Source organism: Python bivittatus, unplaced genomic scaffold, assembly GCF_059951505.1.
Source record: "Python bivittatus isolate LINGU-HERP-01145 unplaced genomic scaffold, Pbiv_v1 ctg000070_np1212, whole genome shotgun sequence".
NCBI lineage: Eukaryota > Metazoa > Chordata > Lepidosauria > Squamata > Pythonidae > Python > Python bivittatus.
Genome location: NW_028277034.1, coordinates 56,557,146 through 56,583,090, shown reverse-complemented (window position 1 = coordinate 56,583,090; position 25,945 = coordinate 56,557,146). Strand labels below are relative to the sequence as shown.

The 25,945-nt window shown below is 49.8% G+C and overlaps 2 protein-coding genes across 4 annotated transcripts; one reads left to right on the top strand and one right to left on the bottom strand.

The window, feature by feature from the left end:
- The first annotated feature begins 1,359 nt into the window (after positions 1-1,359).
- Positions 1,360-15,437, top strand: SMYD5 (SMYD family member 5). Of its 3 annotated transcripts, none has more exons than XM_088133226.1 (13): positions 1,364-1,597; positions 2,868-2,976; positions 4,400-4,536; positions 6,458-6,717; positions 6,806-6,875; positions 7,810-7,914; positions 9,537-9,599; positions 10,027-10,097; positions 11,034-11,140; positions 11,871-11,927; positions 12,040-12,134; positions 13,422-13,492; positions 14,343-15,437. In XM_088133226.1, the coding sequence occupies exons 1-13, from the start codon at positions 1,502-1,504 to the stop codon at positions 14,485-14,487; spliced, it is 1,386 nt and encodes a 461-aa protein (XP_087989352.1). In that variant the 5' UTR covers positions 1,364-1,501; the 3' UTR covers positions 14,488-15,437. The 3 variants fall into 3 exon arrangements, 2 of the variants coding, with proteins under 2 accessions (XP_087989352.1, XP_087989353.1); XM_088133227.1 differs by having other exon boundaries at positions 1,367-1,597; positions 6,458-6,579; XR_015794650.1 differs by lacking the exon at positions 14,343-15,437 and having other exon boundaries at positions 1,360-1,597; positions 11,873-11,927; positions 13,422-13,467.
- A 3,063-nt stretch (positions 15,438-18,500) lies between these two features.
- On the bottom strand, positions 18,501-25,835 carry PRADC1 (protease associated domain containing 1). Its single transcript, XM_088133228.1, has 5 exons — positions 25,678-25,835; positions 22,034-22,134; positions 21,148-21,257; positions 20,063-20,230; positions 18,501-19,373 (listed from the first exon to the last, which is right to left on the bottom strand). Exons 1-5 carry the CDS (start codon positions 25,739-25,741, stop codon positions 19,253-19,255), a joined length of 564 nt encoding a protein of 187 aa, XP_087989354.1. The 5' UTR covers positions 25,742-25,835; the 3' UTR covers positions 18,501-19,252.
- Between the last annotated feature and the right edge of the window lie 110 nt (positions 25,836-25,945).

Below are 25,945 nucleotides of genomic sequence, written 5' to 3'. Positions count from 1 at the left end.
CCCTTCCTTTGTTCTCCTCATCCACAGGTAAGAGGTCCCAATTTCAAAGCTTCTTTCCACGCATTTTTTCCCTCTCGTGTCCAGGAAGGGGAAGATAACGCAGAGCCACCTTGATGAAGAACAGCTGCACCCGAGGCAGAAGGGAGCTGTGGAACTCCCTTCCGCAAGACCCGGGGATGGCCGCCCATCGAAGCAGACCCAGCAGAGCTAGGCCTCCCCTCCGGTTTGGGAGAACCGCTGCGTCTGCAATGCAGGTGCTGAGAATATGAGCAGGGAAACGTGACGGAGGGGGCCTGCTCGGGGCAAGCACGGTGAAAGAAGACTTCTGGAAGGGAAGCCCCCCCCCCATCTGATCCAGCAGTGGGTGGAAAACTCCGAGAGAATCAAGCTTCAGTCCTGCGCCCCTGTAAATCCTGCAACACAGGGACATCTAATGGAGTCGATGAGCAATCGAGGCACCTTGGAAATAACTCTGCATTACTTTTTAGAATGCGTTTCTAAGGGAGGACAGAAGCTGGGTGTGAGTTGGGACAGTACCGTAGAAGCACCGGGTCCAGAAGCAGTCTATCCTAAGAGGCCAATTTCTGGGATGGGGAACCACAAAATGCTCCTTTTGGTTTTGCAGCATCTCCTGGACGCGTTTCCCAGCCTCTAGACGGAGCCTTGGTCTGAATGCACCAAGCAAGGTGGTTGAATAATCTGTCATCCCTAAAGACTCTTTTTCAACTCTGGAAGAATTAACCTAGAGCATTGTTTCTCAGCCTCAGCCGCTTTAAGATGTGTGGACTTCGACTCCCAGCATCCCCCAGCCAGCACTCTGGGAGTTGAAGTCCACCTGTCTTAAAGTGGCCAAGGTTGAGAAACCCTGCCCTAGGGTATCTTTTTGGACCTGCCTTCTAATACAGCTTGCTTCATCGCCAGATGCTGACGATGATCAGGTTAAGATGCTGCTGGGGGATGCTGGGAGTTGAAGTGCACACACCTTAAAAGCGGCTGAGGTTGAGAAACGCTGATCTAAACCGGTCGTAGCCATGGGGGTGGGGGGCCTTTGGGGTCCCCAGGAATTCGTACGCTAAGTGGAGCCTTCCGTTTCAGGAGCAGCATATCTGCAAGCCAGCTGCTGGGAGGGGGAACAGCAGGCCCCCCGGGGGAAGCAGGAGGCTTTTTAAGCATCCAGCTTAAAAAAAAAGGCGACCCAGCGAAGGGAAGCCTCCAGGGCGGCATCTGCGGGAAAGCTGCCCAGCCGCTCCGCTCCGCTCCGGCCCCGGGGCGCGTGCGCAGGCCGGACCGGGCTCGCGCATCCCCGGGCCGGGGGGTTCGCCGAGGGGGCGGTCGCCGCGGCTGCCGGGGGGGGGACGGGGCGGGAAGGCGGCGCGCCCGCCCGGCTCTCCATCCCTCCGCCCGGCGGCGACGCGGGCGCCGGGTTGGAGGGCGGCGCGGCTGGTCGGGGCGGGCCGGCCGGCCGGCTCCTCCTCCCGCGGGCCGGGCAGAGCGGGGCAAGATGGCGGCTCCCAGCAGCGACCCCTTCGCCTTCTGCCTGGACGCGCCCGGCCAAGCCCGCCGCGCCCTGGAGCTGCGCCTGACCGGCGGCGCCAAGGTGAGCCGGCCCGGCCGGGAGGCGGGAGCTGCAAGCGGGCGCCCGCGGCCGCGCGCCCCGGCTGCGGGGGCCGGCGAGGCGCGCGCGGGGCCGGGGGCTGCCTTGCTGCAGCTCTCCCGAAGGCGCGGGGGAGGGAGGCGGGAGCGGGACCCCTCTGCGGGGCGCCCCCAGCTGGCTTTCGCCGGAGCCCGCCACGTGCGGCAGGGGACGCGGTCCGAGCGAGGCTGGGCGGCTGCCGCTGGGGCTGGGCGAGAGGGCAAAACCCGGGGTGGGGGTGAGGGGGCGTAATGGGCACGGACCGGATGAGATGCGTGCGCGAAGGATCTTCTCCTGGGCTGGGGGGGGTTCCTCCTCGGCTCTTTGGGTGGCCGCATTTCCGACCCACGCGTTGCAAGGCAGACGCTTTCCTAGCTGGATCTCACCTCCATCCGTCGATCGATCGATCCGTCAGTCAATCAATGAGTTCTTTATTGCTGTCAAGGGCCAGCACACAGAGGGGAACAGAAACCATCTAAGAACAGCGCTGTTCAGAAAAGGTCCACGTGGATGGCTTTCCACGTAGGGATAGAGCACGCTGCTCTTAATATTAAACTAAAAGGACCTAGAAATTGTGCTAAGAATAACCTAAAAACGGAGAGTCCTGGTAAATCATGGTATTGTGTGAAACGTTGTCCCCAGCCCCTGCTAAGTGGCCGTGACTTGGGAGGCGTCTGCTCCCACCTAGTTTGAAGAGCCGTGGGGTTTAGCAGCTCCCCAGGAAGTACAGCCTGAGAGCAGGCCTTGCACGGAAAGGAAATCTGCACGGCCGTCGTAGTTTGCTACACGACGGTAAATGAAACACGCTCTGGAATCCCGATGGAAGCCGCGGTATAATAAAACCAGAGCTGCAAATTCAACAGCACTGAGCCACAAAGACACAATTGGCTGCTTTAGGACACTGTTTCTTAACCTCAGCCATTTTAAGGTGTGTGGACTTCAACTCCCAGAATTCCCCAGCCAGCCATGCTGGCTGGGGAATTCTGGGAGTTGAAGTCCACACACCTTACAGCATGCTGGTGGGGAATTCTAGGAATTGAAGTCCACCCATCTTAAAGCATGCTTCCAAACTCCGGGGGTGGGGGAAAGGATCGCCTGTTGGCATTCCTTCCAAAAGAGAGCTGGGATGGTCAGCCGGAGGTGTTTCTAAGACCAGATTTCTCCGGCTCGCCCTCCCTGCAAAAGACAAGCCCTGGAGGTTTCCTGAATGATCTTTCGTTATCTCCACCTAAAGGGGAAAGGACTTTTTGCCACCAGAAATATCCGCAAAGGGGACACGATTTTTGTGGAGAAGCCTGTGGTGTCAGCCCAGTTTCTTTGGAATGCCCTGTATAAATACAGAGGTAAGTGAACTTCGGCTTGCTTCTTCAGCTTTGGTTGCGCCTGTTCTGGGATCAGGAGGCTCTGCTCACCGTCTCTCAGGCCCTGGTCACCTCCCGATTGGGCTACTGCAATGCGCTCGACCTGGGGCTGCCCTTGAAGAGGATCCGGAAGCTTCAGCTGGTGCAAAATGCAGTGGTGCAAGAAGCTGTGTGCGCTCCAAGAAGAGCACGTGTTACACCTCTGCTCCGCGAGCTGCGTCAGCTGCCAGTTTCCGTCTGGGTCCAGTTCAAGGTGCTGGTTTTGACCTTTGGAGCCCTTCATGGCCTGGGGCCGGGTTATCCGAAGGTGCCCCTCTCCCCAATTACATCAGTCCCATTAGGTCTGGCCGGGAAGGCGTGCTGCGGGCCCCGTCGACTAGGGAGTTTCATTTGGTGGGCCTGAGGAGTGGTCCTTCTCTGCTGTGGCCCCTGCCTTGTGGAACCTTCTCCCCCTGCCCCCCAAGTGAGGTCAGCTCCATTCCTCCTTATTTTCCGGAAATCCCTCGAGACCTGGCTGGGTCATCAGGCCTGGGGGTCTCAGGGGACCAGGGAGACCTAGAGGTGCCTCCCTTGCTGATCTAATCGTGCAGGTGTGTGTTTGACAGGTTTATTGTTTTATATTTTTTGCTGTATGTCGCCCAGAGTCACTTCTTGTGAGGTGGGTGGCCATATACATTTGATAAATCAATAAATAATTAAATTGCAATCCTGTGAAGTCCTCGCTTAACAACTTTGACCAGAAATGCTGGAAATGATGTTGTAAAGCAGCGCGGTCACATGACGTTGCCCTCCATGACCGTGCCATTTAATGACGGAGTTGCCAATCCCAATTTGGGACGTTAAGTGAGGGCTACCTGTATTCCTCAGTCTGGTGCCCTCCCTTCATCCTTACCTTAAGGGCTGCCAATAAGGGGCAACCCTGTTGGGCAACTCCAGCTTTCTGCTGCCTTCCCAAAATATTGAGGCCACAACTCCCAGAAGGCTCTGGCAGCTGTGCCGTGGAATTCTGGGAATTGTATCTGTGTATCAGAAGGGGTGAAGTTGGGCAAGGGAACACACATTATGGGTTTCGTCCAGATTCCTGGAATGAAAATCTCAGCATTCATTGCTTGAGCAGGCGAGCGGAGATCCTGGGGGGGTCTCTCCCATCAGCTGTTTTTATGTTGAAATCCTTCCCCAAATCTGTTTTTCCTGTAATGAGAAGATGATCATTGTGATGTTGTTATTGCTGTTGTTCTTATTAACAGTCGCTTGGGAAAACCCAGGGTCAGCTGTGGTGACTGTCGGGACACTCTTTTCTGTTTAGTGTCTGAATGCTGGAAAGAGAGGTGTAGTTTGTCCACAGACCTAGAGGCAATTCTAGCAGAGCTGGGGGACCAATCTCTCCCCCCCGCTTCCCTTTCAGCCTGTGACCACTGCTTGCGAGCCCTGGAAACCGCCCAGGAAAACGCTCAGAGGCTGCTTGGGAGGTTTCAGACGCTTCCTCACCTGGAGAAGTGTAGCATTCGAAAAGACCTCCATCGCTGCTGTCCCAATTGCCAGGTAAACCAAGATTGGCTGGGGGTGTGTGTGTGTGTGTGCGTGCACGCCGTTCAAAAACAGAAACCGTCCACTGAAGGTCATTTGCTTGCTTGCTCAACCGCAGCATCATTTACTTGCTTGCGTGGCTTCTGGGGACATGGACTTCCAGCTCCCAGAATTCCCCAGCCAGCACAGCACAACCACATTCTGGAAGTTGGAGGTCACACATCTGGCACCCAGGATGAGGAAGGCTAATTTAGAACCTCTGTCTTTGGGCCATGCATTCCCTTTGCCTTTTCCCACCCGCTCCAGTAACCTGCTGTATCTCAGAAAACAGAAATAATAATAATAATAATAATAATAATTAGTAGTAGTAGTAGTAGTAGTAGTAGTAGTATCTATGAGATTTATTAGGCTGCCAGATTGAAGACTCAAGGTGCCCTACAGAATTAAAAACTTCACAAGAACATGCAGCCAGGAACAAAAATACCGAGGCATCGGAGAAACATAGAAATAAGGCAGTGTTGTCCAAACTTGGCCACTTTAAGATGAGTGGACTTCAACTCCCAGAATTCCCCAGCCAGCCATGCTGGCTGGGGAATTCTGGGAGTTGAAGTCCACTCATCTTAAAGTGGCCAAGTTTGGACAACACTGAAATAAGGAGATTCCAGTCACCCAATATTGGTCAATCTTGCAAGATTGTCAGGCACTTGGTGGCAGGGAGTTCTCCCTCTAATTGGTAGGGCTTTCTAAACTCTCCTGGGGGGAGGTGAGGGGAATCTGGACCAGGAAGAAGGCCTTCTTGATGGCTTCCCCTATATTAAGGAATACCCCGTGTCTGGAGATCGGCCTAGCCCCATCGCTTCCAGCACTAAAGGAACAGGTAAAAACATTCCTTTTTAAACAGGTGTTTGATACCAAAGTTGTGTTAGGTGGCCGCAGTAGTAATTTTGGACTCTTTGGTGCTCCTTGACCTTGCACACGTTTCATTACCTGACTAGGTGACATCATCAGTGCTGGTGAGTGTGGGGTCTGCTCCCTGTTTATATACAGTCACTTGCCCTGCCCGGGTTGGCGGGGGTCTGGTTTTCTCCTTGGGAATTCCTTAATTCAAGGATCTATCAATCAAGGGTGGAACTACTATGGAGTTTCTTGGTAGTTCTTAGGACAAGTACTAGTTCCTAGCACTACTACTACTACTGAACTACTGCTAGTTCAAGGAACTACCAATCAATCAATTCAAGGATCAATCAGTTAGGGAACTGCCAGGGAGAAAACCACATGCCTTAATGGAATAGTTGGTAGATTCTGAATATTGTTGATACACCATCCAGAATCTTTGGATGGGGCAATACAAAAATAATAAATAAATCAGGGTGTGTCCTGAGAGCGTTCTAGAAATCAGTGTTTGGATTCTTTAGCCTCTGCCCCAAACAGATTCTTTCCCAGTCCGATTTCCCAGAGTTGTCTTTAGCAAGATTTATTGCAAAGCGTGGGAGGAGTTACTGGAGTTGCAGCCGCTGAACCAATCTGTATGTTAGGGTGGAGGCTTTCAGATTTTTGGGGTGACAGCCCTCCTGGGATCTGTTAAGGAGGGGGCAACCTTCACCTCTCACGAGGACGTTTGCAGCTGGCTGTTGGCCCCGCCACCTCCTGAATGCTAATCGGTCTGAGAACCAGCCCTTATTCAGGTTCCCCAGGCTGAGAACAGGAGCGAAAAGCATCTTGAGAAAGCAGAGGATGTTGGCTGCATAACCCCTCTGCAGCCCCACACCTCGTCTGCTCCCACGTTCTGCTAATCCCGTGTTCCTTAACGGTCGGCCCTGGTTAATGCTGAGAACCAAACGCTGCCCTTTTCTTACATTCCGGTCACGTACTTATTCTGATGCCCCCCTGGCCAGGAGCGTGACTTTTCTTCACGTCGCTGCCTATTGCTCTGTAGGTGACCTACTGCAGTCCCGAGTGCCGTCAGACTGCGTGGGATCAGTACCACCAGGCGCTGTGCCTGGGACCCTCCAGGCAGGACCCGGAGCATCCTCTCAACAAACTGCAGGAAGCCTGGAGGCAAGATGGGGGGGGGCTCGAGGGAGCAGACGCACTTCAGCAGCTGCCCAATTCTTTCAGAACTCCTTTTGTAGCTCATCTTGCAAGGGGCTCGCCGGTAGCACGCTCTGCCGTGCATGTTGCACGGCCGGTCTGCAGGTGATTGCTCTGCCTCTCCGGGGCTGGCTTGAGTGCCCATTTTGTCTGCGTTGCCCCCCTGGAATTTCCATTTTTCTCTCCTGCCTAGGAACATCCACTACCCCCCTGAGACTGCCAGCATTATGCTGATGGCCAGAATGGTGGCCACCGTCAAGCAGGTACGTGTTGGTAGCATGGTTGCGTGCTAAGAGCCCTGGGAATACTGGGTCCTGCGTGCCCAGAACGTTTTTCTTCTTAAGCCTCCCCCAAGATAACGTGGCCAAAATTTACACAGTGCGGTTTCTTGATGCGTCTTGCTGGAGACGCAAGCAAATTAAGTACCCTAAACCTCTGGATGAGTTTAACGCTGCATCTGTTCAGGCACCAGACATGGTGATCATAGAATCGTAGAATTCAGAAGGACCTAAGAGGTCATCACATCCACCCCCCTGCAGCCAGCTGCAGATTTACTACGCCATATTTTTTGTGATGCTGCAAGTGATCCATAGTCGTGATTTTAATAAATAGCTGGAATCTTGCAGAAAAGCTGGACTTTGAGTGGTGTCGTGAGTTTTGGGCCAAGGATGTCAGAATAACGTAAGAGTTTTGCCATGGTATAGATTAAGTCTTTTTAAATTAAATTATTATCTGGGCTTCCCTGCAGATGCCATCCAGCAGTGGCCTCATCAGTGACTCCTGGCTTGGTGTGCTTTTATAAGTTATTAGGTTTTTAAAATTACTTTAAGTCTCCGATCTTAGGGCCTTTGATTTGTGTTTATGACATTCTTCTTGTGCTTCTTTTAAAGTATTTTATTGACCTTATTGCTTTACTCTTTTTAACAATTAAACAATTTGTAATCTGGTCAGAAAACAGTTGTTGTAGAAGATCAGATCACAGCTCCAAGTTCTGGGGTCACCGTGAATTGGGCTTGAGCCTTGGCAGGGGTGTCTGCAGGGTGTGGTCAAAAAAGTCAAGATGGCGGCCACGATGGGGTCAAAGCTCTGCCTGTTTGTTATGTGTGATGCATAGCCCTGGAGCACTACTCGTGTGTGTATTTGCTTGCACGCACACCCACCCCAGGAGAAATGGTCGCTCTTCTTGGTTTCTTCCAGGCGAAGGAGAAAGAGTGGTGGATCAAACTTTTTTCTCAGTTCTGCAATAAAACTGCCAACGAAGAAGAAGAGATTATTCACAAACTCCTGGGAGATAAGTTTAAGGTCAGGACAACTGTGGAATCTGGGAGTTTTTCCAAGGGGTGGAACCATGATGGCCAGCCAGGAGTGCGTTATCTTGATTTTTGAGCTTTATTTTGGCATAATGTATTTCTGTTTCTAAATCTATTAGATGATGGGGGATGTAAAATCAAATGAATTGTTATTATTTTCTGTCTCTTGGAGGACCACAGTGTAGTAGCATCAGTATTTGAGCAGATGCCATCTTTTGCTCTTCAAAACGCCCCCCTGCCCAAACTTTCCTAGAAAATAAAAATGGTGGATGGCTTTTGCTCCGGGCCTAGATGAACATGGGCCTTTGTGGCTAGGCAGAAGTTAGCTAGGGCAGAGGGAGAAGCTTACAAGGGGAACTAGGAGGGCCTTAGGTAGCACATGGGCCTCCCAGTGGAGCCATTTTGTGAGTGTGCCCACAACACGCTTTCACAATTTTGGCGCAGGAGGCATCCTTGGAATTAAATCCAGAATCTGTAGTTTTGTGCACACAGTACCTACTTCATCCCAAAGAAAAGACACAGCTGCTTTAAAAAGTTCCAGTCAGGTGCTGTATCTGCAATCCTGAGGAAAGATATGGCTGCTTTAAAGAGTTGGAAACAAATGCTCTGTTCCAACTTTGAAGCATCTTTGTGGTCGTAGACTTGCCCGCCCCTCCCCGGCGATCTCTTTGCCCTTTCTCTCTTTCCACCTGAACCCAGAGTCCCAAAAAGAGCATTTGAGGCTTCATCTTGCCCAAAGGAAGGAGCAAAATTGCCGAGCTCCAACTCAATCCAATGCTACTGTTGAGAAGGACAAGGGATCCGATGCACCTATGTGCCACTCTGCCTCAACAAACTTGGCACCAAACCAGATGCCCTCATTTCTCCTGTGGCAGAGCCCACTGGAGTTGGGCAGCTAATACATTTAAATAAATCGTCATCATCATCTGGGTCCTAAAGACAACATCACGAAGGACCCTTTTTAGTTACTTTGCTTGTAGCTTTTTCCAGGGTCCTGCTTCCCAGAGAAGATGGGAGAGGGCTTGCAAACGCGTGTCTCCTCTGATCTCCCTCGACCGCTATTGCAGTGGGATTGTTGGCCGCTGGACAAGCTGTCCTGGTCAGTGGTTCCATAAAGACTTCAGAGGGCAAAATGGGGATTGGTTGGTGAACGCCGCCTTGCTCTGGTTGGCCCCATCAGTTTAATCTCCTCCTGTAACTCCATAAAGGCCCCTGCTCTGTTCCTAACACTCCGTGGCTGTCTTTGCAGAAGAGACTGAACTGACCTGGTTTGCACATTATGGAAAGGTGGGTTGGCTTGTTCGAAATGTTCTGTTCCAGAGGCAGATTGTTCTGGGGGTAACACACTCATCCGATTATTGTAGAATTTGTTTAATCTTCTGGAAGAAGAAATCGTTTGCAGTGTTCCTGACATGGACCAGCCCCACAATTACCCCAGATCCTTCTGTCCTTGGAATGGAACCGAGTGTCTCAGAATGCTAGGCAATTCTGCTGTTTTACATTTATGATTGAGCGTATTGTCTGAACCCAACCTTGGGTTAATTCAGTAACCAGGCTCCATGTTGTGCCAACGCCATCAGTAAGACTGAGTTTCTCCTCCTTGGTTTCTTCCAGGGCCAGCTCGAAGTCCTGCGCGTGCTTTTCACAGAAGCCCTTTATGACGACCACCTTAGCAAGGTAAACCTCACAGCGGTCTGGCCATTGTAGGCCTCTCTCGACCAGATGCGCGGGGACTGCAGTCCCATGACCCAAAACATGCCAGAGGAAGAGGAACGCTGGTGGAATTAGTCCTGGTGCTTCCTTACAGAGAAAGGAGTGTCAACTCAAGATTCTGGGAGCAGGACTCTTTTTGGCGTGGGGAAAGGTTTGGGATCCTTTCCAGCTTACTACATGCCAAATGTGTTGAGGTGGTGTTTCTGCTGTTCTCAGGACACATTCCTCTGAAAAACATAGTTTCCCCCTGATAATCACATCCCAAACGTAGGAGTCGCTTCAAGCAGAGGCTTCGGTGCAAACTTTACAACTTAAGATGGTGAGCTGGGGAAGGTGAAAGTGCCAGATTTTGCACCTACCCGATGCGTCAATTCTCTTTCATCTCCCACAGTGGTTTTCTCCTGAAGGCTTTCGGTCTTTGTTCGCCCTGGTCGGCACCAATGGGCAAGGAATAGGGACGAGGTAAGTCAAGGGAGCTTTGCTGCTGGGGAATTCCACAAATGTCATCAGGGATCTGCCAAGAGATGGATCCGTCCCTTTTTAAGGACCCAAACTTGTTGCCTTTCTCATTTGGCCAGGCTGAAATTGAGGGTGTGATGTACCGGTCTGCAGAGTCTGAATGATTTTAGCACGTACTGCAGGAGGAGGAGGGGGGTCCCAATTGGGAAAATTAAAATTGAACGGTGTCAGGTTGCAGCTGAGAAACTCGGTTTTTGTTCTGGTTGTGGTTTAACGTCCTGTCGGTTGAAAATACAATAAAAATCTGCTTTTAGAAGAGGGAGGGTGCTAGGATAGAATGGGGGCGAACACTAAATTGGGAGAAAGGACTTGCCAAGGAAGAGAGGTGGGGAATGTATATGAAAGAAATAAATTGGAACCACTTTGGTTTGTCCAAGAAGTTGATTTCTGCATTTGGGGTTTAGAGTTCTAGTTGTTTGTTGGTGCCTGCAGTGTGCACAGTTTTTCCTACTTTGAGCAAAATGACAAATTGATCATGCCGGTCTCTTCCTTGGCACTGCCCTAAAAGAAGACAGAACTGAACCATCTCGGTCCAGATGTGTTGGTTCCAGTGTCTGTCATCCCAGGGTGTGATGAAGGAAACCCTGGTTTTGTCTAAAGGCAGCTCTGCAGCATTAGGGTTCTTGCAGAGAGGCCACGGGTGGGGGGGGGGGGTTATGCACCAGTTTTCCCCTATGGCCACAGAGAGGGCATGCCCAGAGGGGCCTTGTTTTGGCAGGGACACCATCGTATTCATCTCTGGCTTGGAAGGGTAGGGGCGTCCATCCTCTTGACTCCTGTGGGTCATGCAGCTGGTGGACGGAATGGTTTCAGCCCCAAAGGAACCTAGGGCTTTAGACTCACGCAACTCTTTGGGCCTTTTGCTTCGGGCTTTTGCAGCTCTCTGAGCCAGTGGGTCTGTGCCTGCGATGCCCTGGAACTCCCCACCCAGGAACGGGAGCAGTTAGACGCTTTTATCGACCAGCTGTACAAGGATATTGAGAAAGGTGGGTAGACCAGAGACCTTCCACAGTTTGAAGGCCCCTGCTGGGCCTGGTTGTCTTCTGGTGGCAGAAGGTTTCCATGGGACTCCAGGAAATCAGGGAGACACTCCCAACCACTGGGGTGGGAGGATAGGGTGCCGCCCCCAAGCTCATGCCAGTCTGGAGGGGTAAGTGAAGATCTTCTGGATCAGGACTTCTTCCCCCTGCAGGGCTGATCAGATGCTCCCAAAGACCACAAACATGGTTGGAGGGCATCAGTTGTCCCCACCCTGGCCAGACAGGCCGAGACGTACCGCCCTGTATATCCAGTCGCTATGAGCTCCTCCAGCCCTCCTCGCCCTAAACAGCCTCCAGATGTGCAGATTTGATTCCCTAATTCTCAGGGTGATGCTGTGGCTGGCAAATCCTGGGAATTGGGGTCCACGCATCCGGCAGACGCCCACCTTCCCGGGTTTGCAGCATTGCCTTCCTGAGCCATTTGATCCAGAAGGGCATCATCAAATGATGTGACGAGGAGTACCCTCTGCTTGTTCGATTATTACTGATTGATTATTTGACACCCTGAAAAAGACGCCAGCCTGGTTTTAGCTGTCAGTCTCCTTTCCAGGCTCACAGTCCCAGGGTCTGCTTTTGACTCCCGTGATTTCACACATTTTTAAACCGCATTCCACCTCATACCTGTTCTTCAGCCTCCACGCTTTCTTACTGTTTCTCTCTGTCTCTTTGGATTTAGAGACAGGGGAGTTTCTGAACTGCGAAGGGTCTGGCCTCTACGTGCTGCAGAGTTGCTGTGAGTAATGAGAACAGAATCTCTTGCCCGGATCTCTGGGCCTTCGCAGCAGATGCCCGCCTAGAAGTGGTTCCGTGAGCTGGACAGTTATTTTCTCTGTTCCTTGTTGCAGGCAACCATAGCTGTATTCCCAATGCTGAGGCCTCTTTCCCAGAGAACAATTTTCTCCTGCATTTGACAGCGGTGGAAGATATCAACCTGGGAGAGGTGAGGTGTCAGCAGAGCATGTACTGTAAACATTCTGTGTTGGCCACATTTTTTTTCCTTCCTTCCTTCCTTCCTTCCTTCCTTCCTTCCTTCCTTCCTTCCTTCCTTCCTTCCTTCCTTCCTTCCTTCCTTCCTTCTCCCTTTTTTCTCTCTTTCTACTTCCCTCCTTCTCCATTTCCTTCCTTCCTTCCTTCCTTCCTTCCTTCCTTCCTTCCTTCTCCCTTTTTTCTCTCTTTCTACTTCCCTCCTTCTCTCCTTCCTTCCTTCTCTCCTTCCTTCCTTCTCTCCTTCCTTCCTTCCTTCCTTCCTTCCTTCCTTCCTTCCTTCCTTCCTTCCTTCCTTCCTTCTCCTTTTTCTCTCTTTCTACTTCCCTCCTTCTCCATTTCCTTCCTTCCTTCCTTCCTTCCTTCCTTCCTTCCTTCCTTCCTTCCTTCCTTCCTTCCTTCCTTCCTTCCTTCCTTCCTTCCTTCCTTCCTTCTTAATGAAATATAACAAACAAATCAAGTGCTAACCCAGTAAGAAACTACAAATGTAAAAGTGGTTAAAATAACATCTTGGCAAGGGGAAAAAATAACTTAGGAAAAAAAGAAACAATAAACTCCAGACGATAGCAATATAAAATGAATTTAGTCCTACACATTCTTATTATATGTAGACCATATGGGAACCCATTGCTCCATTTTTGCATTTTTAGAATATAAAGGCATTGCAAAAATGGATAAAGAATACCTATCTTGAATTTGTTCCTTAAGATAGGGAGTATAGATCTGTAAATTCACAGATGGACACGGCACCCCTTGGTAATTTATCTCTAAAACAGCAGCTCACTTTGGGGTACAAAGAGGGGGCAAGAGATTCCAGTGTTCAAAGAGAGACCACCTTAACAAACTCACAATTAAAAGAAGGCAAAGATTCCTACCACCATTTCCACCTGGGCCCTCACCCTTGTATTAAAACTCTTAGTTCAACTCAGCGGGATTCTCCTTTTCTGGATCATGTTAGGAACGAACAACCAGCAGCTAACCAAAATAATTCTGTTACAATTGGGAAACGGGGTGCTGATTCCAGCTGGAGCTGGCTCTGCTTGCAAGCCTAAAGCCAAATCGTGGGTTGCGTGACCTTCATTCGGATGCTGTTCTGAACACCCACGGAAGGGATGGGGTGTCCCAGGGTCCCCTTGGTAGAGGCACGCGTTTGCAAGCTGTCTTGGCCGTTACAAATTAGCAGCGATCTTCCTGCTTCAGCGGCTTTGCTTTCAGTCCGTGCAATCGTTTTTCGCCCAAACAGGAGATCTGCATCAGCTACCTAGACTGTTGCCAGAGAGAACGGAGCCGACACAGCCGGTGCAAAATCCTTCAGTGAGTGAGGACAATGTTCCCGTTGGAAAATCCTGTTGCTTTGAACGCTGCCATGTTTGATCATGATGTGTTTTCCCAATGTGTGCCTCGGTTAGCAACATCCACGCGTGTTGTAATAATGCTTAGGCTTTGCCTGGGGCTTTTATGCAACCAGGATCTAGTTGCATCTGTTACAACAGCCCTATAAGGTAGGCTGCTTTTCTGATTCCCTGGATTTGCAGCCTGAGTGGGACCATGGCGCACCTTTCTTAGGTTGTAGCTCAGCTGGTCTTCAGCGCTGTCGTGCACCAGTTCATGGGGCCTGGTGGGATTAGGAGACCAGGGTCAGACCCTCCCTTTGAAGAGCTTCTGCAAAACATTGTGGGGAAGGAGTGTTGGAGGGAAAAAAAGCAGAGATGAGTTGAAGGGTTAGAAGGGAAGAATGTAAGAATATAAATACAACTAAATAAGATGAAAAGAGGGGCAAAACATCGGGGAGATGGAAGCTGCTAAGGCAGGATGTGAGTTTCCAGGATAAAGGGCCAGAAGAACAATGACCCCCCTCCGCAATTAAAAGGGATCTAGACCAGTGTTTCTCAAACTTGGCCGCTTTAAGATGGGTGGACTTCAACTCCCAGAATTCCCCAGCCAGCATGGGGAACTCTGGGAGTTGAAGTCCACCCATCTTAAAGCGGCCAAGTTTGAGAAACACTGATCTAAAGGAAGTAGGGCTGTGACTACACTAGTGCACCGCTGATGGTGCAAATTCACTTTTTTTACATGACGTGTAGTGTTCTCGCTCCCAGTGGATCTTCAGCACCCTGAAGTTCTCCCGTCTCTCTCCTCCTCCCCCCGCCTCCCCATTCCCTAGGGAAAACTACTTGTTCATCTGCTCCTGCCCCAAGTGCCTGGCTCAAGCTGATGACCCAGATGTGACGTCGGAGGAGGAAGAGGAGGAGGAAGCCGAAGGGGAGCCCGATGGTGCGGAGCTGGAAGACGAGATGACAGACGTTTGATCTGGGCTTCGGGGTGGTGGGGGGCACCTCCGGAGCCCGGGGGTGGGCTGTGGTGGAAATGGCTTCCTGGTCAGTGGGAGGAGGAGGAGGAATGGGGGAAGATCATGGCCGGGGAGGGACCAGAAGCCGGCCTTTGTGCAACTCCATATCCACCCTCTTGACCCATGTGGTATCTAGCAAGGAGCAGTCAGGGCCTCAACTGCCTGGATGCCCCCCGTGCACCCAACCTGGTGGGGAACAGAAGACCTTGGCATCCGTTTCCGACAGAAGGGGGGGCCGTAAGTCCTCTGCAGCCCAAGTGTTTGGTACCTAGCCTAGCCAGCGGAGGGAACCAGGGACGGTGTTTGCCTTAAGGAAGTGGGAACCGGATCCTGGTGCCAAGCCGCATGGCAGCTCTCTGCATTCCCAGCTTTGTGGGGAGAGAAGAAGGGGACTCCTGTTTTGTGTATCTCCTCCCCACCCCCACCCCAGGTGGACAGCTATGCAAAGCAGCCTCTGCCCTAAGAAACCAGCTGCATCTGAAGATGCCAGCTTGCCCCTTTGCTGGCTGGGTGCTTGGGGGACACTCACAGGCCCGGCCCAAAGAAAGCATGTCCCACTCGGTGCCCCCCAGCAGGTAGGAGGCAAGGGAGACCCAGGGAGTTGCTTCTCTGCCACAGCCCCCGGAGCAGCTGGAAAAAGCAGGGAATGCAACCCAATCCCCAGGTCTGCCTGGCCTGTTACGTGGCCTGGTGTAGCCAAGGGCTGCCAGCTTCACAGCAGTCCAGCTCAGACCCGTGGCCTCCTTTAGTCCCTGTTTTCATCTTGCCTGCTGACCTGACCTGGGATTGAGAGAATGATGGTTTGCTGTTGAATGCCCTCGTTGTCAGTTTATGTTCCCTCCAATGGGGAAGTTTGTAATTCTATGCAAATCTGTTCACCTCCTTGAATACAATGGGATTTGCTTCTGATGTCTTTGATTGCTTCTTTTCCAGAGCTGATCATTATTATTATTGTATATATGATAGTATATATATATTTATAGCTGATCATTATTATATATGAACATTTGGAGCTGATCATTCATGTTGCTCATTAGATGTAGTATTTTTTTTTTAAAAAGGAAGAGCCCTCAGTCTTTCCCCCACTCCCAAGAAAGAAATCAACACTGGCTTGGTTCACAAAACATTTGATCTGATGACTGGGTTACAGTAATTCATTTCCTAGGTTAGTGCCAAGCAGTAAACTGGAAGCTAACGCAAGAGTACAATGCAATAAATAAATTTAAAAAAGGCCACACAAAATCAACAACAAATCAACTTAAAATGAACCATGGAGTCAATGGGCCTTTATGCAGCCTGGTTAAATGTGTGGTGTGAACACAACCACTGAGTCAGCTGGGTGTATTCGAGGGGAGCTAACCCAGATCTCAAGGGAGTATTAAAACAGGTTGAAGTTGCAAAGATTGCAAAGCTGGAATTTCTGATTTTAGACAGTAAACATTGCAGGCAAAGAGTGCTGAGAAAAGAGGGGAGGGTATTGCTGAAAACACTGGAATGCCATGTCCATCTGGTGCCATCCTGTAGATCAGTGTTTTTCAATCTTAGCAACTTTAAGGTGTGTGGACTTCCAATTCCCAGAATTCCCCAGCCAGCATGGCTGGCTGGGGAATTCTGGGAGTTGAAGTCCACACACCTTAAAGTTGCCAAGGTTGAGAGACACTGGATTAGAGGGGAGGGGCAGGGTTTTTTTTTTTAAAAAAGCCTACAAATCTTGCGGCTTCTCCTGGCCTAGCGCTGATCCAACTACGACTGTGCGAGAATCTGCTTTTGACACGGTTGTGCGTGCAGTTCCTGTCTCCAACCGGGTGCCCTCCGGACTTCTCAACCTCAGCGACTTTAAGAAACGTGGACTTCGACTCCCAGAATGTCCACACATCTTAAAAGTCACTGAGATTGAGAAGCACTGCATTAAATAATTTGTGTAACCTCTTTTGAAACAACATTCTGTCTGCACAGTCCTGTGAAGCTTACTCTGGCCCACTTGCTTGTACTTTAGCATTCTGGAAGGGCAGGGGTTAAGTGCAAAAATATAAATATAAATAAATAAATATTTGTGGTTTTACAGAATAGATGATCATATTCTGGTCGTCAGTCACCTTAGCTATTATTTTTCCATTGGCCTGAAATTAAAGCCCAAATTAAAGCTTGGGCTTTAATTTGGCTAGACACCTACGTCTCTGATGATCTTTTTCCAAGCTGGCAACTTCCAGATGGGCCTGATGTATTCCAGGGAGCCTCTTGTATTCACCAATTCAATTTTCACACCAGTGTTGGCTTCCCTATAGAGCAGTGTTCCTCAACCTCAGCAACTTTAAGAAGGGTGGACTTTCACTCCCAGAATTCCCCAGCCCGCCATGGGAGTTCTGGGAGTTGAAGTCTACCCATCTTAAAGTTGCTGAGGTTGAGGAACACTGCTACAGAGGAACATCCCCTGTCTGAATTCAGTGAGACCTAAACCTAACTAACAGTTATGGCCCAAAAACAAAACAAAAAGCTGGAGAGAAATCAACACTTGACATTAGCCTTTATTATGGACCCAACATATTTGGGGCTACTGTAAGAAGACAGTCTCCAAAGAAGAGAATATAGAGGATTTGGAGAACTATCTACTAGTCCTGGATCCATGGAAAATTTATAGAGCTGATCACAAAGAGACGGCACTGTAAGTATTTGGAAACAAGGCATACGACAAGTTTGCATGGATTGGTCAATGACAACTCTGATCTTACCTCATTATTTCACTGGTTAACTTTTTCAGCAGACTGTGGGAATGCTGTAGACGTAATATATCTTGATTTCAACAAGTTTTCAGCAAATATTTGTTCTCCATATTCTGATTAGCAAGCTAGTTAAATGTGGGCTGGATGCAATGACATTTAAGTGAATACTGTACATAGTTGGCTTGAAAACCTTAACTCTGAAGTCTTCATTGAAAGTTCATGGTCCAACTGAACAGAGTGCTACAAAATTCAGACCTGGGTTCTCTGCTCTTCAGCATTTTTACTGACTTGGTTGAACAAGGGAATACCTATAAATCTAGCAGATGATACAAATTTGGGTCACCCAGCTAATACCCTGAAAGAGAAAATTCAACATGACCTTGAGAAGTTAGAAAAAGGGGCTGAGAGTTACAGAATGGCTCTCACAGAAACACGTACTTGCAATAGGTCCACGGGTATCCTGATGTACGTCCCAACAACATCACACAAGGCATGATGTCATCACACAAAGGCCATCAGTGCCTAATTCATGGAAGTGTGACAAAAGTTCCCATCCACATTCTAACCAAGCCCTTACCTTGTTCAGATTTTATGGAGCTCAGCTACAGCCAGTTGCAAAGCCCAAGTAAAGATAGGGTTACCCCCTTTTCCCCGCTCTGACTTGCACTGTACGTCATAATAAAACTAGCAAGCAGGGACCCAAAGAGATGAGGAATGTAGGCTTTGGATTTTAACCTGATAGGGTTGCACGTTGTGGTTGGGCAAAGGCAAAACGTACAGACTAAAGCACTGGTCAGTTTCCCACTGAAAGACACCAGCATTCACATGGAAAACATCAGTGGCTCTTCTCCAAGTGAGCGCTCCATTGCTTTAAGCAAATTTCCATGTGGAAATCAGGATTACACTAGGCCAGTGTTTGTCAACCTTGGCGACTTTAAGACGTGTGGACTTCAACTCCCAGAATTCCCCAGCCAGCATGGCTGGCTGGGGAATTCTGGGAGTTGAAGTCCACACATCTTAAAGTCGCCAAGGTTGACAAACACTGCACTAGGCTGTTTCTAGTGTTCACTGGTTAAATCCCACACTTCTTGTGGGAAAACCAGGTTTCATGAACTGAAGTGCTCATATTTATGCAGACACCACAAATGAGGTACAAGGAGATTTCTGAGAACTTTCTTTTCCTCCCTCTTTAGGGTAAGCTTCTAGCTTTTGGTAGGGGGCTGGGAGAGGAAGACGACTTGACTCGATCCCATTTCATGATCTTTCTGAGCAACCTTAATGTTTATTGGACTGGGCTTCTGATCCTTAAAGCTGTCGCTGGTTGGGGTAAAGTAGCAACTATAAAAGGCAGTCGAAGCTATGCAACCTCCCGGACTTCATCCTTGCCATCCAATCCCTGTCTTTGCTTACTGCATTAAACCATAGTTTGTTCTGTCTTGTGTGAACTCAGGCACCGGGACTCACAAATCGTTGCTGAATGAACTGTGGCCTATTTAACAAACCTCAGCGGAACATCCATCAGGTCAATACTGGGTTGGCCAGGCTGGCATCTGAATTTAAAACTAGGGGGTCCTTAAATGCCCCTTTTTGTTTAGGACCCGAACTTGGCAGGTGGGGGCGTGCCTAAGTTTCCCTTCTCAAACACTCTGCCTTGTGACGCTCTTGGATTTGAGAAAAGCCAGCTAGGTTGACCACCACCTCCAACAAGCGGCCCTCAACAGCTGTCCGAGCTTCCTGTTTGCGTCTCAAGAGCTGCTGGTTCGGCCAGTCCCATCCCAACGGACGCCAGGCCTGCAGAAAAAGCCCATCAAGGTGACCTGGTGCGGGCAGTTCTCCTTCATCAGCCCAGAAGGTCTTCCATAAAGTACCCTGCGGGCCCTCAAGGCAGACCAGCAGCTGCGGGACAGGGGTAGACGGTGGCCTGTGGACGTGAGCTACGTCCCTCCAGCCCAGCTCGGGCCAGCGCGGGGCTCCGCTGCTTCCTCCTGACTCTTCCTCTTTCTGCTACCAAACCATCCAGGGAGGCTGCAGGAGTTCATAAGAGGGAATGCTGGTGACGTTGACCGGGATGGAAATCACAGCCCAGGGGAGCCCGTGCTGCTCCAGAGACCGACGGATCATGTGTCTGTGAAAAGAAATGGCCACGTGGGACTTTTTTTAGAGGAAGACCTGCCGTAGTTCTAAGCAGGAAGAGACGCCTGCAATTTCCTCACTGCGGGAAGCGATTGCAGAATAATTGAATCCCGAAAGGGGCCATTTCCCAAAACGGAACATCCTAATTTTGCCACATACTTCATTTTAATGCTTTTGGTTGAAAAAAGGGAGGCTTTTCAACAGGAGCGGCGAACAAGCCTCTATCAATGCACGCAAGCTAAATTCTGTGAGGCTGTGACTACTTACTGTTAGTTAACTCAGACTGTGAGCTTAACATCCTGTAACGTAATACAGACCTAATCGATTTATATTCCAGCTAAGGGGGAGACCGAACGTTGCGTCCACCGTATGGCAACTTCTCCTAACCTGTCAGCCCTCTGATGTGGCTGACGTCAGCTCCCATCATCCCCAGCCAGCATGGGCATATAAGAGCAACATCTTGAGAAAATGAACGCTAACGTTTAAGACAGACCTCCAATGTGGTAATCAGAAGGAGACCCTGGTGCATTCATGGGGGGGGGGGAATCCCTTGTTTCTGTCCCCTTCATTGAAAACCCTTCCACCCAAAGGGACTAGCAAACTGAGAATGGCCACTGCCAATGGGGTTTATGGCCAAGGATCTAAGGAAAACAGAGGAAAATGCTCAGCTGCAGCCCTCACCCGTCTCTCCCCAGGAGGAAAAGAGCAGGGATGTCCGCTGTCCGTTGGGTGTCGTCCTGAATCATCTCCACGAAGGCACTGTCGTTGTCGTAACTATTGTCTGCAATGATTACCGCCTGGCCCCCGTGTTCCTGGACCGTGCGGGTCTTGGATAAAAAGGAGCAGCCCCTGCAAAAAAGCCAGAAAAGGTCCATATTTCTGGATTAGATTTCTACCCACTTTTTGCAAACCAACAATGCTAGGAAATGTCCAAGGTACTGTAACTAAGTACGATAATTGCAATAACAAAGGCAACAGATGCAGTCCATATCTACAGTAACTAATTCAGTAAGTACAGACAAAAAGAAAATAACCCTAACCATATACACCGGTGTTTCTCAAACTTGGCAACTTTAAGGTGTGTGGACTTCAACTCCCAGAATTCCCCAGCCAGCCATCCTGGCTGGGGAATTCTGGGAGTTGAAGTCTCACAAACCAATGCTTCTCACTGTGGACCTTGCAGGAGAAAAGCTGGGGTAGTCCGTGGCAGGCAAAAATCAGGAGGAGGCTGGTAGCACCTCTGCAGACTTAATTTTTTTAAAAGGCAGAAGTTTTCGTGGGCTGCAGCTCATTTGGTTATGAAACTTCACTCCCTGCCTCGGATAAGCCAGCGGTGCAACAGAAGGAAACATGACAAAGGAAAAAGAGTGGTGAGATAGCCGGTATTCCTAACAGGTACGTTTCATGACTTTCATTTAATTACAATGAAATATTCATGAAATCCATCCAAGAGGGTCTACGACCCACTAAAAAAAAACGGTGCTCCAGTCACACCATTACGGTCACTGTCTTGACTTTTTCTTGACCACGCGCGGTGAACCCCCCTGAACCCAGCGCAGTTTCGTCTGGACCTGCCCACTTCCTAAGAGCATCCTTGAAAGGCCAGGGAGAAGGTTCCTCCTGGCGTAAGAACCGTCCTGGATCCTCCAGCTGACTTGATAGCAGAGCAGAGATTCGAACGCTGAATCTGCGCTCTCCTCCGCTTTGGAAAACCAACCCATCGATTTCCAGTGATGTGCAAAAGAAGGGCATGGGAGGAAACTCACCCGCGCTCCACCAAAGCAATCTGGCCTTCGATGAAGGCCCCGTTGTTCAACACACCGCAGGCATCCGGCGGATCAGACGGTACAAGGTAGATCTGTTCGTATCTCATGTTCTGGGCAGGGGGAAGAGACATAGAAAAGAGGGAATGTAAAACCATCAGCTGCAGGGCGTGAGCCATCGTCCTGTGCCCAGGGGCAAACAAGGTTCGCCCTCGTGGTCTTCCCCAATCCGATGCACAGCACCTTCTGGCTTCCATTGATGGGACTTGTGGCATTACTAAGTTTTGGGGGATAAACAGCTCCATATGGGGTTAGATTTATTAGTTAGACCAGTGTTTCTCAACCTTGGCAAGTTTCTCAACCTTGAATTCTGGGAGTTGAAGTCCACACATCTTAAACTTGCCAAGTTTGAGAAACACTGGGTTAGATTCATATCCTGCCTTTCTCAAGGCAGCATACATACCTTTCTCCGATTCCCCCCTCCCCAAACAACAACCCTGTTAGGAAGGTTGGGCCAAGAGAGAGTGACAGGAACAGTCCAATGTGCTGTATTCCTTACCCCCAGAATTTTCACCCCAAAGATGTGCAGGAGGAGATAAAGGTTGGTCTGCTACAAAGGGTCCTCCAGATGTTGCTGAACCACAACCTGGTCATCTCAGGCACCAGGGCCAACGATGAGAGAACTTGGGATCTGTAGTTGAGGAACATCTGAACCCCTTCAGAAACACTCTTCCTCCAAACTAGATTGTATCCCTTGCAACAGCGTTCCAATTATCTTCTTTTAAGCCTTCCTTCCCTTCCTTCTAAAGACTGCCTTGAGAAGGAAAGGAAAGTTTCAGCATCGTGGGCATAAAAAGATTGGTTTAAAAAAGACTTTAAGCCTACTTACGAACACTCCCCCAAAATCCTTGGCTGGGGTGGCAGTGAAGATGTAGCGGATATCTCCAGGACTCAGAACATGGAAATAAAGGTATTCCTGGATGCGTAAACCTAGCAGCCGGCAGAGGGAAAAAAGCATCAATAAAAAGAATAGTGTGGTGGTTTTGACATTTGAAGAAACTGGGTTTCAAGCAGAGAAGCCATGCCCGAGCAGCAAACAGTTGAACAAATGTATAGGAAAACACCTGGTGTACACAAGGCCCAGGAATCGTGAGGTTCTTGACAAGATTAGAATCCTTGATTAATAGAGAAATAGTTGAAAGGAAAAATCTGCAGAGTCCTTGTGTGCAGAATGGACAATTACTGCAAATTTCATGCACCCTGTCTATTCCCGTAGTTCAAATAATTTTAAATAATCCTACTTCTACTGCCCCAATGTCAGCTTCCTGCAGCTTCTTTATTGAGTCATCCAGACCCTGGAGTAGAAGCAAGCTACAATTCTTTGCTTTCCACTACTTCATTTCATGCTATTCTACTTCTCTGCAACGTGTACATACCTGTTTGGTCTAATTCTGTTGTGTGAAACCCTATTTCTAATAGCTCGGTGTCTTAGTTGAAAACAGCCAGTCCCTTCACTGCTCTGAAATACAGCAAAGTTACTTGCTTCTCAAAGAGACTGCCCGTTGCCCCTCTGCCTTACTCATGAACGTGGACTGATTCTCCCAGAAGGACTGCAAAACGGAGTGGAAGATCAAGTGCCTGTGGCTTTTAGATGGAGAACATCCATGGTGGGACAAACCAGTTTAACAAATACAAAACTTCTGAAATCCTGAAACTTGTTCCTATGCTGCAGCCAGCGACGCACATCTCTAGCCATGCTCCTGTGTTTATTCTGGATGCTACCTCCTCCAGGACTCAGGGACCCGTTGACCCAGAGGTGTGCAACAAATTCTGGAAATCTTTTGGGGGACCCAGGAGGGTCTGGATGGCACAACTCTGAAAGACGGGGAGTTCTCACAGCACCTGTGTCTTTTTGCTTGCAGTCAAAATAGTTGGTCTGTCATTGTAAGCAGTTAATTTGGTCCCTGCTGAATGCCTGGGAGCCTTGAGAATCTCAGAGCAACCAGGAATGCTACAAAGAATGGTGGGAAATACAATCCTGGGTCCCTGGCTCTCATTCACACAACATCCTTAATCAGGAATACCTGCAGGGAGGTGTCAAAAACGTCAAGATGGCACCTGTGTCGGCGCAATCAAGGGCCCACCCGCTTTTGACAGGCATCACACACATCTTCCTTCACTAACTCAGTAACTACTTGCTAAGCTTGGCTAGTTTTAACTTGGGTTAAGGTTTGGGTTTCTGCAGGTTGATGATTGAATGCATTGTGTGAAAACAGGCTGCGCATGTTCAGTATCTCAAGGAGAATGTGTGCATTTTTACACACACACACACACACACACACAGAGTAACAGAACTAGTAAAAACAAGCAAACTTGGTTACTTGACCTGTCAAAAACCAGCTGGCTAGAGATGGTCAAACATCTCCTGAAGGTTGCAAAGCTGGCTGAAGCCTCAGGTGGCCACCAAAGCAACTGATAGCCCAAGCTTCCTTTAACGCAGTGATGAGGAATGGGTGGCTCTCTACAATGATTGGACAACAGTTCCCATCATTCCTGCCTAGTGGCCATGTTGGACCAGCCACGCTGGATCAGATGCTGCAGCCCGACATAACATGGGACACCACCTCCCTGCTTTAAGGCCACCTTCTCAGGCTATTTCAGACTAAACCATTTTGTCTTTTAAATCAGGAACACTTATCACTATTAAAAATAATATTTCTGTAATCGTTTTAATTTCCTCTTACAGTTAATGCTTTGCTTATTTATTTTATTGGAACACACCAGCCTGCGGCATGATGATCTGTTTTATCCTCCTCTGTAGAGAGGTTTATTGAGAGTCTAATTTCCAAGACTGAGTTTTTGGTTCTAGAGAGTTTGAAGATTCACTTCCACAAAGATAAGTTGAAGGAGAAGATAGGAGGGCTTTCAGAATTCATCTTTGCAGACTTTAATCCAAAATCTTCTAGTGATGATTCCCTTCCTCCAAACCAAGACACAGAACTGTTCTTTCTATTATTCAGAGTTTGGGGGTCCCACAAAAGGTAGCTGAAGATGCTGTGGATTTCTACATATAGGAACACGAGCTGTGGACGATTAGGCCAAATCTTGCTTTCCACAAAAGCTCAGAAGCCCGGCTTGGACAACCCCCTAAACCTGCCACTTCCCAGAACGGATTTTCTGAGAATATACTGTGTGTGAACACGAAGTCTTCATTCCGCCATCACAGCTAATATCCGTTTTTAAAGCTCTTTTCTGTTAAGGTTTCCATCTAAGCTACAGCAGGGGAATAAAGGCACCGTTCTACCTTGCAGTATTTCTACATGATGTTAGCAAGGAAATATATCTGATTATAAAGATAATAACCCATCACTCCTGGCTGCGACAAGGGAGGGCAGAGGAAGGAAGGGGGGAAACAGGCGTGGGGCTGCTTTCCAAGGCTGTGGTCACATTGCAAATGGCAGGTGTTAAGAGCCGAGAGTTATGAATAGACACCAAGGCTACGCACGAAGGCTCCGTAAACCCCCAAGGAGGGTGACAGGAACTAGTCTTGCAAATGAGAAATACGCCATGCAGAGCGCCCCTTGCACTCCGTGCGAATCGCTCAAATCCATCTGGGTGGGGGTATGCCTGTGCACACACATCAACTTATATATTTATCTATACATATAACACACAGGGACACGAACTATATGCAGACATAGTATACATACGTATGCATAGATGTGCGCACATATACACCTGGTATTCAAATACATGCCTATATACGCACACATATATATGTCGTCCATTTATAAATATATATATTTGCATATACACCTACAAAGGCTGTGTGTATATCTAAACGGATATACACACACTCAAGTATACATGGCAGCCAGTTTGGGGTCGTGGTGAAAGCACCAAGCTAGAAACCGGGAGACCTGAGTTCTAGTCCCGCCATGGCCACGAAGCCAGCTGGGGGACCCTGGGCCACCCCCTCTCTCTCAGCCCTAGGAAGCAGGCAAGGGCAAACCAGTTCCGAAAAACCTTACCAAGAAAACTGCAGGGACCGGTCCAGGCAGTCACCGGGAGTCAACATTGACCTGAAGGCGCGCGCACACACACACACACACACACGCGCGCGTGTATATGTGCATTTGTTTGCACCTTAGAGTCAGTTTTTGACGTCTGGTGTATGCATGCACACATCTGTACACAGATGTCCCCACATATACCTCCATGCATGCCCGCACGCACCATGATTACGAAACGGATACACGCACCGGCACGCCGTCTGCACGCACGCACCCCAAACGCCCACTCCCACTGCAGGTTCGCCCACCCCCCGACCGTGGCATGTGCCAACCAGCGAGGCACGTTGCCCCCCCGCCAGCTCAGCTCTCCTTGCAGGAAGCGCCTCTGGCCGGCCAGCCAGCCGCCAGCCGGCCAGCCGAAGGGCCGTTGCGAGCGAGCCAGCCAGCCGGCCGGCCACTCACCCCGGCGCGGGGGGCCTCGCGGCGCGGCACCCTGCAGGAGAGAGCTCCGGATCCTCACCGTGGCCAGCCGGGCCGAGGCAGAGCAGAAGCAGGCCCAGCCATCCGGGCCAGGCGGGGAACATCGCTGGAGCCGCCGCCGCCGCCGCCGCCTGCCCGCCAGCGAGCGCTCCCTCCGGCGGCGCCCGGACAGCTGGCGTTCTCAGCTGGCAGCAGCTGCGGCAGGGCCCCGCCCACGCGCCCTCTGATTGGATGAGTCACGCTCTGGGCGGAGCCAGCGGGGGCGTTTCCATGTATCACCCGCGCCTTTGTCTTCGGGCTTTACCGCC

Coding starts and splice junctions, on each gene's coding strand:
- SMYD5 (XM_088133226.1), top strand. CDS start 1,502: ATGGCGGCTCCCAGCAGCGACCCCTTCGCCTTCTGCCTGGACGCGCCC. Junction 2,977..4,399: donor TGCCCTGTATAAATACAGAG/GTAAGTGAACTT, acceptor CTTCCCTTTCAG/CCTGTGACCACTGCTTGCGA. Junction 12,135..13,421: donor AAGATATCAACCTGGGAGAG/GTGAGGTGTCAG, acceptor TCGCCCAAACAG/GAGATCTGCATCAGCTACCT.
- PRADC1 (XM_088133228.1), bottom strand. CDS start 25,741: ATGTTCCCCGCCTGGCCCGGATGGCTGGGCCTGCTTCTGCTCTGCCTC. Junction 21,258..22,033: donor AGGATTTTGGGGGAGTGTTC/GTAAGTAGGCTT, acceptor CCCCCTGCCCAG/AACATGAGATACGAACAGAT. Junction 20,231..21,147: donor ATTGCTTTGGTGGAGCGCGG/GTGAGTTTCCTC, acceptor GCTTTTTTGCAG/GGGCTGCTCCTTTTTATCCA.